The 17,281-nt window shown below is 44.2% G+C and overlaps 1 protein-coding gene across 5 annotated transcripts in view; it reads right to left on the minus strand.

Annotated features, from left to right (window-relative positions):
* Positions 1 to 1,805: 1,805 nt before the first annotated feature.
* Positions 1,806 to 17,281, minus strand: part of MEIS3 (Meis homeobox 3) — a 148,355-nt gene continuing 132,879 nt past the window's right edge. For 2 of the 5 annotated variants that reach the window (XM_088477082.1, XM_088477084.1), the window contains exons 8-13: positions 13,165 to 13,310; positions 9,311 to 9,387; positions 8,739 to 8,797; positions 8,179 to 8,268; positions 7,020 to 7,108; positions 2,625 to 2,712 (exon numbers count right to left, since the gene is read on the minus strand). In XM_088477082.1, coding sequence (XP_088333208.1) covers positions 7,050 to 7,108; positions 8,179 to 8,268; positions 8,739 to 8,797; positions 9,311 to 9,387; positions 13,165 to 13,310 — 431 coding nt within the window. In that variant the 3' untranslated portion in view covers positions 2,625 to 2,712; positions 7,020 to 7,049. Of the gene's footprint in view, positions 2,713 to 7,019; positions 7,109 to 8,178; positions 8,269 to 8,738; positions 8,798 to 9,310; positions 9,388 to 13,164; positions 13,311 to 17,281 lie in introns of all 5 variants that reach the window. The other 3 variants (XM_088477080.1, XM_088477081.1, XM_088477083.1) reach the window with 2 other exon arrangements.

Here is a 17,281-nt window from a genome sequence, read left to right on the forward strand (position 1 = left end):
AGAAAGGCACCAATAAAGAATGTGAGTAGATGAAACAGATGGACAAGGAGATGCAGGCAAGAGACATAAATCGGTGTTTGGTTTGGGGCCAGCCTGCAGTCTTAGTTTGACAGATATCTGTCTGGCTACACAACCGTCTGCACCGTTAAATGGGCATCTCTCTGTTTTTATTGGCTGATATTAAAGCAATTGGTTACCTGCCTACTTGGGATATAATTACCTGTCCCCTGTTTATCCAATTCCTTCTCTAATTGAATTAATAGGGACTGAATTAGTCAATTTTGTTATTACATTTTTGTTTGTTTTTTACATTTATTAAATTTGAGCCTAATTCAATTGGAAAACCGATTGTCTACATGTGATCAGAACATTGCTTTCTGGTTGAATGGGGAGATGCATGTATTGACAATGAGCTAACAAATTTACAGTAATGTATGAAAACTCTGTTATGGGAACGTTCTTCCTATGTTAGTAGCCACTATTTTATTATTAGTGTTTTAGGTAGCTTATAAAAAATATGGAATTACTGTATCTAGTTTTACACCTAAATAACTGCCTCCGACTTATGGAGCCCATACGTCAAAGTCTGTGCTCCCCCTTCGTTCACCATTTAACAATTCTCCAATACACCAATATGCTCCTATACATTGCCGATACATACACCAGCGATTGGCAAATCATTTTCACTAAAGAACGGATCTGCCAATCGTGAAAGGCTCATCCTTTTACTAGTATCAAGACGGCCGATAGGTACCATACACTAGCAATCTACAGCCCCGGTTGCCCAACATGTTGGATTTTGCCGACCAATCTGAATCACAGATTACTATCACTTTTTGGTTGGAATCAGCGATCGATGAACCCCATACGATTTTTTTATTATTTGAAGAATTGCCCAATTAATAGCTGATGTATGGGGCCCTTTTTAGTTATGATATTGTGCTAATGTGAAAAATAACAGCAGGGAGAGAGAGACATAGGGCCTGATTTAGTACAGATCGCAACTGCGATGGCAATAGCGATTACGCACGCAGTCTCACTGCGAAGATTTGCTAATGATTGCAATCGCTATGCCATACGCAGCCTAAAATAAGGACGCCAACTTTACCTTACACACGTCCGTAATACTTAGCAAGACTGCAAAATCATCGGTAACATCGAGTACCATCGGAGCATCACGCACACTTGCACAAGGTCTGACCTTACTCAGGAATTGCTAACCTCATCGCACGCAGTGAAAGCTCGAGCTGCGTATGGCATCGCAGTGGCTAATTTATGCATGCCCCTGCAACGGCGTTCAAATGCACTGACACGTCTGCGTTTCGACGACCACCCCCCCACCACCACCTGCAAACAGTACTTCCTGTCAATCACTCTGCGATGGGTCTGCGTAGTCACTGCGATCGCAGTGGAGTGTTTGCGCACTTGCCCTACATACGCAAAACGCATCAATCGGCTGATTACGTGCGTAATGGCAGTTGCGATCGCTGCTGAATCAGACCCATACAACATAAGGATAAAAGTGACAACAGGCAGTGAGTGAGTGAAACGGCAATAATACAGCTTATTTATCCATAAAGACCCTTATTTGTGCATTGGATATATGACAAGCTATGTCTGAGGACGTCATGCAACTAAAACCTCTATAGGCGACCGAAATAATGGCAGCAAATGTTTGCTTGCTGCAGAACGTACAATTACTCTCCTAAACTCATAAGGAAAACTGAATTGTGCCGTGTAGATTGTAGACTGTGAAATAAATTAAAAAAAATAAAAATAAAATCAAACTGAAAAAAATTCCTCTACAAACCCTGCAGTTTATGGGTGCTATAAATATTTATACAATTATATATATACATCCACAGTGGAATTTTTTTTTCAAGTTCTTTTGCTTTATCATAAAAAACAAAGTAAAACAATACACTTCTCAACCCAAATAATTATAATATTAATTAAAAAAAAATAATAATATACAAGTTAACTTAGTCCCTGCTGCGAGTGATGGCATGAAAATTAAAAAATAAAATAAAAACAAACAAAATGAAACACGTTTCAATGCTCTTGAGCTTCAGTTCACATGTCTGTATATTCGAGTCCCATATTGGTCCTTTCAAAGGAAGGGAATTGTGGGAAAGGAGGGTGTGCGTGAAAAATGGAAACCCTGAAAAAAAAAAAAAAAAATCGGATAGGTGTCCTCGCTCCAAGTGTCAGCTCTTCATTTCACATTGCGACAAATCCAGGAAGACAGCTGTGGGGTTTGTATACTTCATTGTCTATCCCTGCTTTTTTCATTTGTTTCCTCCTTAGCCAGAGGGCAATTGTCAAAATTATCCTCCGAAGGGTCAGCAAATCCGACTGAACAAATCCCCAATTTTAAAGACATAGTTTATTTGGAAGCTGGAAGAATAGATAAGAACGAAATGAATCTGACACCTGGTTTGGCTGAATGTTAGTGAGCATGAATGTCTATGTTTTGACCGTTCAGAAGTGCGTCTGCTGGGCTCTGCGCTGACACCAGGTGGTGAGGGGAGGCGCCTGCGGGCAGTATCATGGAGGCGTGGTGGGGGTGCCCTGGGAGGTAGGAGTGTAAAGACGGTCCGTGACGGAGGCCGGCAGGGTGCGGGGCCATTGCGGGCGTGTAACCGGCCGGTGGAAATCCCATGGCCATAGAGCTGGGGGCTGCAGTGTAATCCCCCGGGATTCCTTGGAAGCCTGGAAAGAAAATTGAATTGTCAGCTCTTCGGATATATTTGAATGCATCGCTGTACTGTGTAACACCGCAAGCGTGTGTGCATTGTAAATGGGGGAATGATTTATTCACAGGAAACTCTTTGTAAATTTATTTTCAGTTTAAGGGTCCGATTCTGAATTGGGAGCAAAGCAAAAAAGAGCAAGTAACTTTGTACCTGGGCAAAACCATGTTTAATTCTGTCCCACTGCAGGTGGGGGTAGATGTAAAAGGTGCAGAGAGATTTAGATTTGAGTGGGGTGTGTCCAAACTGACATCTAAATTGCAGTGTAAGGATAAAGCTGTCCAGCATTTGTGGGCTACATGCAAAGGCAGCCAGTATGTACCCTGCATGCAAAATAATAAATGTATTTGCACCCCTTGTATTGCACCATGGTCGGTTCCAGATACAAAGTTACTTGCCCAACTCAGAAGCAGCCCCTAAATGAGGTATTCAAAATCAAATCATCACCACCCACCTACTCCTACAATTAGTGGTCAGTGCAATGTGTGCTGTTATTTAGGCTACTAGGCAAAGTACAATATTACTTATCAAATTATACTTGTTTTATTGCTTGTAAATACGGTAACCATGCAATCAATAAGTAAATAGAATACTTTTTTTATTTTTTTTAAATCAACTTAGAAAAAACCCTGTAGAAAAGATGGGACTTGTGAGCGATGCAAAAATCGTAACAGAGTATTGTGCGTTCCCATTCATATCATGCAATCCCACCAATCGGCTCCCAGTTCATGCAGTTACACTGTGCCCCATCACAACATACCGGAGGGGGATTTTCAACTCCCTAGCTTGAAAAACTGTCTCCCTACATTCTAAGGGGTCAATCCTATTCCATACCAAGGCTGCAAGTTGCCGTTGCAATGGCGTTAAAACGGCGGCAAAGGCACAGTACCTCGCACCCTTCGCGGCCCGATCCGAGCTTGAATTTTGCTCGGAGCCCTACGGGTCTGCGAGCACTTTAGGTGAGTCCAGGCTGCTGTCAAGCGCAGTCGTTGTTGCGATGACTCGCACCCGCGAGTACATGACGTACAATTGGATTGACCCCGAAAAATCCCCTTCCTAAGCCCCTCAAACCCAGCATCTGACACTAGCCGGAGCGTAGATAAATGGAGCAGCCCTATAACGAGGCGATCATCTAGGGCGATTTATCTTATATGTTCTCTTAGGTGTCAGCGCTAAAATATATGTTACATTAGACATGGAAGCGATTTTCCTTCTTGGCTCAGTGCTGGCGGATTCCTCTCTCTGCCACATTTACAGATTGCTCAAGTGGAGGATGAGAGATGAACCCGGCACCACGTCAGCCTTCCCTGCAGCTGTCAGAGAGGGTTAATAATATCCCTCATTTATAAAATGAAATACTTCCCGCTGCAGCGTAGTGCGCCCTCCACTGACCCGTGATAAAGCGCCGCTCGGAAGCAGGGAAATCTACATACCTGCGCAGTCACTGCGATTCGACATGCCAGCACAGACGGAGTATTTAGTTTGCTGCCTATCAATTAGCTCCTGCTGGGGTCTTGTGTCCTCATCTTCTGTGGCTAATTCTCCCTCGCAGCCCCTCCCCCATCCCCTTGCTTCACTGAGACACTAGGAGGACACACAGACCCCCTCCCCTCTCTCGTTCCTCCCCTTCGCTGATCTCAACAGCTAGTGGCTGCTTCCACCAAGGATCCCCCCCTCCCAGTCACCTCCATGAATACAGGTTTAGGTTAACGTGTTTCATGTGTCTTATATTCCAGTCGCTTCCTTTCCTCAGCACCTAATAGCTATAAATAGTGACCTCACAGCTGTGATGTATGTAGAGAATACATCGCCATCCCAAATGTACTGGGGGGTCATTAACCTAACATAAAAGGGGGTGGGGGCATTCTTTAAAAAAAAGGAAGAAAAAAAGACAAATCTGAAAAGGTTTTTAAAAAAGTGTAACTAGCTTTTTACACCATGCTCTATTAAGTCTTTATTCGGAATGTAAAATGCCATTATTATGCCCATGTATTGTGGGGAAAATAACATTTTAATGACATTCTTTATTTTTTCTCCAACATTGATGTGGAGCATTGACTTGTTATTTAAATTACACCTATATTACCTGAGTATTTTTACATATAACATTTATTGCGGCGTTAACTAATTAGTACTCCATATTCTCTATCATCTGGCTAATAAGGAGAGTCTTATCATAAGAAAAGATTTCCTCTCTGCTCGTGAGATATTCCCCATAAGGCTTGTTCTGTGCTGGAACGCAGTTACCGCACTTATTTTGTTGCCATAGTATTTAATGTTTATATCATATTTAATGTCCTCCCGGCATATATTTCCACATTTCTTTTTTTTATTTTTTATTTTCAAAGAAAATCCACAAATTAAACATAGATTCCCCATAGACTCTGCACATTGGGCCTGATTCCGAGCTGTGCGCAAGCGCGATGGTTTACATACAACACAGATGTTTGGTGATCTGCGCATGTGCAGGATCTGTGACGATGGCAGTGCCCCTAAGCCACAGCGCCCCTAAGCCACAACCATTTAGGAACGGAGAAGAGGTGGCGACAAGGAGCATCCCAGAAAAGGGGGCTGTCGGACCCATATTCTGGGTGTGCCAAAGCCAGAGGCTGTGTCCTTGGACGCAGCATCACTGGCCCCGGCAGAGTGATTTACTGGTCATCCTGAGTAACCGAAGGGTCACTCAGACGTCAGATGGTCACGCGGCTGATCCGATGACTGCGTCCGGAGCATCACTTCAAAGCAGCAGTAGCGGGCGTCTTATTACTTGAGATGCCTTCTGTGGCTTTTGCCTATTGTTAGTACGGACGCTGCGTACAAAGACGCAGCTACATCTTCCATCTCGGAGTCAGACCAGTTATTTGTAATTCCGCAACTCCAGGCCAGATTTGTTTTGCAGGATATTTTTGTCAGTTGTGGCTGGTGCAGATCTGTCCTGTATGGAGAGTATGGAACTAAACGTGTATATTTGCCTGTAGGCGGCTCTGTGGTAGGCCGCCCCTAATCGTACACTCGGGGAGTGGAGAAGTTGCCCATAGCAACCAATCAGCTGCGAGGTAACATTTATCAAGTACATTTTAGAAAATGATAAGATGTGTCCGATGCGTCCTCTTGCATCTTTGCCGATCGCGCTGCAAATGTGCGCACGCATCGTGCCATGCGATTAGAACCTGCTGCGTTCGCCATGCTACTCGCTGCGTTCGCACCATGCAATCGCGAAAAACCCGTTCACACATCTGCAGAAGCCGACTGGTTGTTACAGGCAAAATCTCCGGTCTTTACAAGGCTCGATACATTTCCCGCGGAGTTTCATAGCCGTCATTATCAGCGTACACTCGCGCCATCCTCAGCCCTGGTGCAAAAGATCCGTCCCCGAACAGGTGTAATTACTCTGCAATTCCACCGACACACCATTGCAGGACTTAGCCTACGCGAGAACGCCCAGTTCCACCTACTCAGTCACAAGTGGACATGTGACGGAACCGCTGACATCATCCATACTGGCATACGCTTAGTTCCACACCAAAAATCCCTGCAAGTTACACCGCAAGCAGCCATACGGTAATCTCTGCACTTGCCGCCAAAGGAGCAATCCAATTGCAAACAATTGCCGCAATATGCTGTCTGAACGGTGTGGAATTGCTAGTGAATGCAGCACATCGCAGGCACTCATTCCTCACATCCCCATAAGGGTGTGCAGTAAAATAAATTATGTTACTCTGCTGTAAATATTCATCTTGTACACAGCACCCGCATATTGTGCACCATTGAATTCCCTTGTAAGTGTCTAGAATCAAGTCCTGTGCCCGCTTCTCCGCAGTTTCCCCCTGCTCACCCCTTTCCTCTGCCCGCCATGCCCTTACAGTGAACTGGTCACTGTCAAACAGTGGTGGCCGTTGCTCTGCTTGCTGAACCAGTAATTAGCCTAAGCATTCACTGCAAGCTGGAGACAGCACCGTCGTTATCACCTAGTGAACTGATAGGCTGTATTGTCATAATGATCCAGCCGCCTCCACTATATAATATCAGATGGTTTTTTTCGAATTGTGCCATTGTTTCCGTCACATCCCAGATACCAGGCATGCAGTGATGTGCATGCAACACTTGTGATACACGCATGGCATAGGGTAAGACAGCATGAGGAAGAGACGCAGGGGTGACGGGTGCTTACAGAATGACAGAGTGGGTATGGAGGTTGTGAATGATGAGCCACCCCTCCCCCTATTAGGTCAAAAGACAAATATATGTATATAAATATTTACTTACATCCCTAGTACCAGAAAGGTGGCAGGGGGGTTACATGTAGTGCCACTGCCCTTCCATACCTACGGCCATGCCTAATCCTCCCATCGCTCCTAGGGAAGACAGGCAACTAAGACCACAACAAGAGCACCGTGCCTCCGCCCACATGCAGTGTGCCACCCGGCCTACCCAATATAGGGGGTCTATGTACTAAGCCTTGGAGAGAGAAAAAGCGGATGGAAAAAAAGTACCAACCAATCAGCTTCTTACTGCCATTTTTCAAACACAGCCTGTAAAGTGACAGGAGCTGATTGGTTGGTACTTTACCTCCATCCACTTCATCTCTCTCCAAGGCTTAGTACATAGACCCCTATAACCTCTTATGTACTGCTGGATTTTTTTTTTTTACTATACCAATCTCAAGCATTTGGTAACATTGGACTACTTTATGCCAAATAAACTGGACCATAAATCCATTATTGTCTGAAAAGTAGAGAATATAGGCCGGTATCCAATTAGCCCCGATGCCGCCACTTATCGGGGATTTGGTTTCACCTGCTTCAGGCTCCATGGTAAGAAGCCAATTTTCTCCCGTTCATGGCAGTGAAAATACAAAGGTCCGCGACTTTTCGCAGATCTTATATGTTTTTGTGAGAAAAACAGGAATTTTCAGACGTAAAAAAAAATGGGTTTAATTGGATAGCACGAAAATAAAAATCGTCCAAAAAAACCTGTTTTTTGCGTCCGAACATTTTTCGCTGCCAATTGGATACCGGCCTAAGTGGGAGAGAGATATTATAGCTTTTACAGTGCAATCTATAATCGTGACAATCTATGAATTGCCAGCGGTATCAGATTATCACTGCCCCATTATGTACAGGCCCGGTGAGTGTTCTGGCTGGTGTATGCCACATATTTACTGTATTGTAGTTTTGGATCGCACCGGCAGGCATTAATGTTTACTGTGGCTCATATGGATTATTGTTAGATTTATGTTCTTTATATACAGAAACATTTCTAGAGGTGAGAAGTAATTCTAAGAAACAAAAGCATATTCTACAGGCCAGTCTGTCCAATGAGATCAGTGCATCCAGCCCCATGTTATCCTGACACTGGCTGCGTGCTCCCTGCTACTTGGAAGGGACCCCTTATCTATTCCCAATGCCACTGCAGTGTCTCTCACCTGGTGGGCGGATTCCCATGTGCTGCTGGCCTTCCATGACGTATCCCCCCATGTTCTGGCCATCTGGGCTGTATGGGGCTCCACCTTGACCTGCGGAGAGGTGAAAACAATCATATAAAGCTCATCTAATGCCCATTATCTTGTTTGTATGCCCCCCTCCCCCGCATATCCACAATGATCTGTATTGTGTCACAGCCATCCTCAGATTTATACCAAATAGTCATTTGTCTCTTCTCTTAGAGATCAGGGGGTAGATTTACTAAAGCTTCTAAAAACAGACAAGCCAATAGCAACCAATCAGATTATGTCTGTCATTTCCTAGAATGCGATAGAGAAATGATAGATATAATCTGATTGGTTGCTATAGGCAACACCCCCACTTTCATTTTAGAAGCTTTGATAAATCTACCCCACCAGACACAAAAAAACAACTTTTGTATTAAAGAGTTTAATCCGTTCACTTCTAATTAGGTCTCTTATTCACTGGATTTTAATACATATTAATATATGTGCATTTCTTTACTGTAACCTATTGATTGTCCACGCCCCTTACACATTACCTGTGCGATTTGATTGGTCAATCATTGGCTGAACGATCCGCCTTCTTGCATTAATAAACCTGCACAGGGCAATGAGAGGAAAAAAAAAAAAAAGATGAGCAAGAAAGAGATTGGTTATTGGGGGTCAATCTGGAGAGAAATTCATGCTAAATATGGGATAGGAGTCTGAGTTTATGGCGGTGCAATGAGAATTCAGCGGCCATAACTGGCCGCTATGCGCACAGCACGAGCTCAACTTGTTGTCTGGTGCTCATGAAGTGTACATGCTGCTTTCACACAGTGGAGGAAGCCATTTTGTGGGTTGTGCCTAAATGTAGCCTATCAATTCACTGGGAACAAGCGAGACTATACTGAGCCACATAGTGCCACATGCCTCACCAGTTCTAACTTAATAAGAGCAGCATGGTGGCGCTGTGGTCATCAGGTGTGCCCCCACAGCCCTGGGGTTATGGTTTTGTTTCTGACCAGTGCCTTATCTGTGTGGGTTTTTTTTCCTGGTGTTCAGGTTACCTCCCACAGGCCACAATATGGCTGATGAACAGACTTTAATTGGGCTATTGTGACATTCTTACCAGTTATTGACCTGTAGTATCGTGAGACCAGTGTCCTGAGCTAGCTGCTTCTTTTGTTCTTCTGAAGGGTACGGGTGCTTTAAAGGGGGACAAAACGACATTAAATTACCTCAGATTATATTATTTTGAGGTAGTTCAGTTACGGCAGAAACATAATAAAAATAAAATAATAATAATAATAATAATAAATATATTTAAAAAAAATTCAATTATACAGATTTTTTTTTTTAAATGTCGTAAGGGTCACAAAAATAAATAAAACCATTTATAGAGCGCCATCATATATACGGTGGTGCCTTATATTTCGTCTCTCTGCTACCACCCCTAAATAGGTCAGACGCGAAATGGTATGGTAAAACTCCTGCGTGTTCTAATCCCCCATATTAATAAAAGGGACCAGTGGCGGCATCACCATGCATTATGGAGGCTTCCATACCATATGTATTGTATTGTGTGCGTGAATAGAAAATTAAACGAGTTTATTAAAGCACCACTTGTCCATTAGACCCTAGACTGATGAATTGAAGATTATCCAAAGATTCTTCAATAAAACGTGGAACCATCTGGTTTGTTAAGGGGGGAGAATTTGGGCTGTTTTCTTTTTTTTTTTTATGGTATCCTTCCTAGATCTAGGACAGATGGGGCCAGCACAAACACTGCTTTCTTTTTCAGGGACCCAGGAAATGTGCAACTGGCCCTTTACTTGATTAGGAGGCCCTAAAATGACAAAAAAACGGCATGGACTTGTCAAGGTCGGCAATGATGGATGAGGTTTGGGGTCTTAGGTTGCAGTCAAGCAGAGACCTTCGCTTGACAGATTAGTGACAGATGAAGAGCTGGAGTACAGGCCTAGTCAGACTCTAGGCCGAAAAAGCTGGCCGAAAAGAGAGGGAGGTGGGAACACACAGAGGCTTAAATGGTCGTTAAGGGTTACCAGGCCAACACTTTGTTGCACAACAAATATTTGTGGATTATATCAAAGTCTTTCAATTTGAATCATCAATTCAGGCCCTATTTATTTACATCCAAGAAAGATGCTTGTGTGCAAATCACATTTACCCCCATTGTTTCCTCAAAACCATTAGAGTTTGACTAGTTCTCAGACACGGAGAATTTACCTCACAAAAGATCTCATTTTCATTGCATTTTATTTTTATTTTTTTTCCATTATCCATAGCAGCCCAGATGCGAGATAGATCATTTAATATTATTATTTTTCCCATCGTGATCGTTTTAGGCAAAAAACTCCCTTTGCAAATGTATTATACAGCGATTAACATTTATTGGTGCCATTTTCTGTAATCAACTTCACTCTCCCAATTTCTGCTTTATCTCACCAGATAATTTGGAATCTCTGTGTGTGTCAATTCACTGGGAGAAATTCAATTCTTTACGATGTGCTGCCAGGTATCACTGTGAAGTCCTACTTTCCCGCCAATTACGGTAAACAATCTTTGATCATCTGCACTCCTCTATGGATGTGAGGAAAAATTATCAAAACTACTGGTGGCAAAGTGCCCTCACCAGACTGTTCCGGAGACACTTTGTGGACATGTCACAGAACTGAAATCCCCCCCCCCCTGCGGTGCCTACGTAAGAGCCTAGCAGAGCGGTCGCATCACTCTTGGCATATCTGTTACTCTAGTCGCTTGACCTCTGCCAGCATTATCTGATAACTAGTGATCAGAGAAATAACTATTGCAGCACAGTAAACAGTAGCAAGTCACTGAGGCTGAGGGGTAGAGCTACATCTTAAAGGATGTTTTTTATATATATATATATATATTTTTTACAATAAATGAATAGAAATATCCAATTTTCTGCTAAATGTTATTTATGGAAAACGCAACGATTCTCATCCTTAAAGCAATGTTTAAGCAAACGCAAATAAACATTGGTTAGACAATTGAATAAAACATCTAGAAAGGAATCGCCTATAGCAACCAATCAGACTGTTGCTTCCATTTCCTAACAAGTAGTATATATATGATAGCTATAATTCGATTGGTTACTAAGGGTGACACCTCCCCTCCTCACTTTTTTTTTTTTTTTTTGTTTAAATTCCAGTAAATTTACCCTAGTTGTTAATTTGAAGCAATATGAATGTTTTATCCTGTACAAAGCCCGAGAAGGTAATATCACAAGTCTCAAAGGAGAACATATGCTTTGGATCATAGGAGGCCTTGACAGGCCTAATCCTACTAGAGATCGCAGATGCAAATCAGTCTCACAAGTTACAGTTGTACTTCTAAATTTCTCTGTTTAAATAGTTCAAGCGATAAAACTTGTAACGCAATATAAAATGAAAGGGGCGTCCAAATAGGATTCAGCCTCTTGTAATGAAAAACACAACATAAATACAATGATCACAGATGCACTTTGCTCTGTGTATTGGATCCTACTCTGACGTAGGCAACTGTCCAAACGTTTGTTTTCTGCACGCATGGAGCATTACATGGCGACGTAAGTTAGTTTGCATGTGTTCTGTGTTTAAGCAGTGCTGTCTGCATTTATCACAGGCCTCCAAGCTTACATGGGAAATGTCAGCTCAAATAGATGATCTGCATTGTCTGCATCTTGACAAGAGAATTCTAGATGAAGCAGCCACGAACAGAGCAAGTAATCCTGTGTATTGGGTTGTGTGACGCGGTTTGCCTTCTCCTGCACGTCTGCCAGCCAGAGATTCTCACCAACCAGTCCTCCCTCCCCGATGCCTGCCGCTAAGCAGATTCAGGGTAATTACCTAGAATTGATTACCCGTTTACCAGCTTCTAATAGGTTTATAGCTTCGTCAATTAGTAACTAATTGGTCAGCGTTCATTAACTTTGCTTTGTTTAACTAGGCAGGGACAGGCTCTGTTCTGACTAATTGTTTCAGTGCACTCTGCTAGCTGAGATGTTGCCTGCGGCTTACTCCATGGCTAGTAGCAGAAGAGATTCTGAGGTTTATGCTGTGCTTTAGTAATTTTTAATTGGGTCTGCATTGGGAATATTGTCTCGGCGAGGCAGGGCTGACTTCCCGGTCTAAAGACGTGTGCTCCCTCCAGAAAGGGTTAATATTTAAAGGGCTCAAACTAGCAGACACATGTAAAATGCCTGAGTTCCACTATCAAGATACTAAGCACATATGCTTACTGCAAGAATTATAAATCTCCCTGCTGAATATAAGAGAGGACTGATGGACGCTACGACTTAAAATATTGTCTCATCATTACCAATCAATAGCTTTAACACTGTACATCAGAGGTGACTGATCACCTGTAATTTCCTAGCTGCTATCAAGTAACATTTCAGAAGCATTTAATAGTCAAAATCAAGTCAGTATAAGCGCCGTCCAACCCTGCACCTGATCTGTCCCCCCCATCCACTCAAATCTCACATTTAGGTGAAGCCACACCCACTTTCTGATATACCATGCCCCTTTCAGGATCCAAAACACTATTGAGATACGAGTGCTTGTCATCTGTCAAATGTTTCTGTTTCTATACAAACAAAAACATCTTACAGAACAAGGACGCAACTTGTTAAGTTTATGGTTTCACCATAAAATTTCCAGTAATGCAACATATGAAGGGGGGCTGGGGAGCGATAAACATGCCCGGTGAGTACGTGAAATTAATTTAAACTTCCTTGATGTAAACACAGAGGCATGGCCTCAGAATAAACCATTATCAAATGCTCAGACTTTATAGGTCTGCTGGCGTTAACCTTCCAGCCACAGTTTAAATGTTTTACGACGCAGATAAGCCAACGAATGAGTTTTGTAATTCATCACGCAGTGGATGATTCCTCCCACGCCACCACAAACACGTGATCCCTATATGTGGATTATAACGGTGTACCGGTGTTCTTACCGAAAGGTGCTGGAAGAGCCACGCCCTCATTATGTTTGTGGCCACTTTAGGAAAGATCCCCCTTTTCTTGTTCCTCTTTTTGTCCCTGTCTAACTCATCGTCGTCCCCCGTGCTGGGTGAGGCCACACTGTTGTCTAGACAGTCACCTGCAGGGCAAGAAACCAAGACACTGGTTATTATTATACTGTATTCATGTAGTGCTGTACAGTCACAATGTTATTGATATAACAGTCCTGCCCCAGTGGAACGTACAATATAATTTCTTTATTACAGATATACACATGGAACATTATTATTTTATTTAGAAGCAAGAAAAACCACCAGGTTTAACTTGGGACCAAGTTAGCAAGACATTCACATAATAATTCACTGTAAACTGCTGAGAACATTAAGGGTCGTCTATAGACCATGAAATCACAAATGTTGTTTTGCCGATTTATTTCCCAAAATTAGTACAAGCATGAATCAAGGTGGATTCATCTCACTCAATGCAAACAGCCAATGGTTCCTTGTTAAATACGGACTAATTGTATGAGCCTGTCTACTTTTGCGATGAAGTGTAGCAACAAGATAAATGGGTAAAGACTGTGTAATTATAGAGGGGTTCCCTGGAATGTGAGATGGGACACAGCCCATTCCTCCGATGCCTTAGACCATGAAGTATGTCTGTGCGCCCATTATTGTTCCATTCATATAATACGCATCACACAACCATTTTTAGGAGTTGCTGTTAAAGGTAGGGGCCAGGGCTTTGCAAATTAAGGTTATTCCTGCCCAGCGCCCCATTTCACCCACAATAAAAGGTCTATTGACCCAGTGGGTTCTTAATTGTTATGTGGATTATATTTAGGCCTCATGATTAAAATGGTTATTCCCTGTTTGTAGGACTTTAGGAGTTGGTTTAAACGTTGCACACGTGGCAAGGAAAGTTGGGGACCCATGTGAGAATAAAAGGGACATTTTACACTCAGGTGTTCAAGTCACAAACCATTTACGGGCCTTATCTGGCCATTGTACCCTCTGTTTAATTAGGTATTTTGTACTCCGACAACACAGCCCCGCTCAGAGGAGCCAATCAGCAGGGAATATGGGGAGTGGGTGGATAATAATGCGGTCTCATGATAAAACCATCCAATATGAATAAATTTCTGGAAAAGCCTAGCCTGGGATACAGGGGGCCATGATGTGGGAATCTGAAGAGGTTGGCTGATGACTGCAGTCCCTACTGAACCAAGGGCGTTCAATGAGATATGAGGATTCTTTGATCAACATACACAAGTAATAAGTAATACCGGACAGATGTGAGTAATAAACGCCTGTGTGTGTGTCTGTGTATTCTGAGGCCACTTTAAGTGCACCTGTGCCGCTGCAGACCTAGATAGACAAGGCACCAACATAGGGCGTGCTCCCACGGGCGCATACCAGATCTTCTGGTTGGCCTTGCTGCACGGCCAATCAGACGATATTGTATGTGGGACTGTGCATTTTAACGAAGGACGGAACGAGGTATCGTTCCGTCGTTCATTAAATCATGTAGTGTTTACGGCCAATCTGTGATGGTCCAGGGCAAAGGGAAATCGCCTAGACCATCTGCACAATTGTCCGTCTGTCTGATCTTTACCCATCCCTAGACTTTCTGAAAATGCCGCAACAAAGCCCTTCCCTTGTGTACATCAGTGTGAATCAGTGTTCTCCCCAGGCTGTTTTCTGTGGGCGCATTACCCGGCAGAAACAGCCTGCCGCCGGGCACTTATCCCCGTCCCCTCTGTGGAACGCTGGCCTCTGATGTGACCGGAGGCTAAAGAAGCCTCCAATCGCTTCAGAGGCCAGCCTTCCCAGTGATGCACTGCGCGGATGACGTCACCTGCGACGTGAGGAGCCTGCCCCGCGCGCCTGCTGGATCTAGTTAGATCCAGTCAGCGCGAGGCAGCGGGAGCGGCCAGCAAGTAAAGGTAAGTGGTGGGCTGGGGCCAGGACCAGTCTGGGGGCACTATTTAAGTCTGGGGGCACTGCATAAGGGACACTATTAAACCTGGGGGCACTGCATAAGGGGCCAGCCTGGGGGCACTGCATAAAGGACACTATTAAACCTGGGGGCACTGCAGAAGGGGCCAGCCTGGGGGCACTGCATAAGGGGACAGTCTGGGGGCACTATTTAAGCCTGTGGGCACTACATAAGGGACCAGTCTGGGGGCACTACATAGGGGCACTACTTCAGCCAGGGGGGCAATGCATAAGGGCAAAGTTAAACTACAGGGGGCAATGCATAAAGGGGAAAACTACAGGGGGCACTGTATAATGGGCACTTTTGACTGAGAGCCAGTGGGGAAGCAGCCTGAGACCTGTCGGGTTGGATTGGTCTGGGAGATACCCCTTTTCCCGGCGAGTGCATAATTGCGAAGGCCCCCACCCGGCTACTTTTGGATGCCACCCGGCTGGAAAAAATTTCTGGGGAGAACACTGTGAATGTATGTGCAAGGATTGAGACGCCCACCATGAGCGTCTGTAAGTGCTGAAACACCGCCTGGTACACTTTTCTAAGAAGTTTATGATATTGTGCTTCTCAACAATAAGAACCTTTGTGCCTACACTCTTTGTAACCGTTGTGCCGTAGGATTTTCGGGCACGCGCAGTAGTGTGGACCACGTGAACATCGGCATTCTGTCCAGCTCTTAATCAGGTCCATAGACTCTACAGTAACCCAATGTGAGACAGGCGTTACCAAGAACATGCAGTTCTGATCTCTTGCAGCCCTACTGGAAAGATATCAGGAAGCCATGACTCGGAGGACCTCTTTCCTCTGGTAAAGCCGATTGGTCACTCACGGCCAATAGCTCAGGTAAAATACAGCCAAACTGATCGCTGTGGTGGACCTGCAGAAAGATTTCAGCCATGACTGATACTTACAGGTGGTGAGGCGGTCACAGAAGGAGTGCCCAGTTTCATCAGCCTAGAGCTGTGCAATGATACCCAGACGACTACTTCCAGTGAAGCACCACTACTATAATGATGCTCGGAAAACGACCATTACTGAAGTACCACTCCATGGTGGACAGCTTACTGCCTGAATAAACGTTTGGTTACAGTAACTGACCGATTGTGTTTTCCTGCCCACTTCGTGTTATGAGTTTCATGGTCCTAGATCCCCATTAGGGGCACAAATTGGTTTGGTGGTAACTCAGCAAAAACCAAGGGGAAATTCCCTAAGTAGAATCCTGGAACAGTACTTCCCCCCCACCCCTTTTTTTCTGGTATCATCACATTAGGGTCACATATCAGCAGCCGAATAGGCCTGTGTGATGGAGGCACGCCCTTACGGCTACCGGGACCCAATCCCCATTCCTTAGATTAGGGGTGGGCAATTAGTGCCCCCCCTCAGCAGTTGTAGAACTACACATCCCAGCATGCCTTGCAACAGTTTTGCTGTTTGGCCATACTAACACTGTTGCAAGGCATGCTGGGATTTGTAGTTCAACAACAGCTGGAGGGCCACTTATTGCCCACCCCTGCCTTAGATCCTCATCAGGGGTCCCCTTGGTGGGGTGATCACTCACCAACAACTATGGGGATATTGAGCAAGTATAATCTCAAGACAGTCTTTTCCCAGTCTTGGTTAACAACACAGGTGTATTTTACTGAAATACCAGACTGAGCTGTGCTGTACTAGTCTATCAAACTAATGTACGATTAGGTCAGCATAGAAGTTGAAAAATGTGCGGAGGTACACTGAGCAAAGGTGTAAACGTGTAACCCTCCAAAGAACGCTGCCCTCTCCATCTTTTTATCTAATGGATTTATCTTGCGCTTCAAAATAGAATCTTGTTTCAGCAATTCGTTTCATAACTAGGCGCACCGGAGCACCCACTCTGTACTATGCAAGGAAAGCTCTCATTCCACCTGACTCCTTCAAGACGCTCTGTAGTTCAGGGAGGAAGTTATAATCCCGACAGTCGGGAATACCAGCGGCTAGAATGTGGGTGCCAGAATCCTGGGTTAGGCACTTGGGGGAGGGTTAGGTTTAGGGTGTGGCAGGGGTTAGGTATAGGCACTAGGGGGGGAGGTTAGGTTTAGGCATTGGGGAGGTATCCTAACCCTGTCGGGATGCCGGAGCCAGGAT

Source organism: Taudactylus pleione, unplaced genomic scaffold (genome assembly GCF_031769625.1).
Source record: "Taudactylus pleione unplaced genomic scaffold, aTauple2 ptg000199l, whole genome shotgun sequence".
NCBI classification, from domain to species: domain Eukaryota; kingdom Metazoa; phylum Chordata; class Amphibia; order Anura; family Myobatrachidae; genus Taudactylus; species Taudactylus pleione.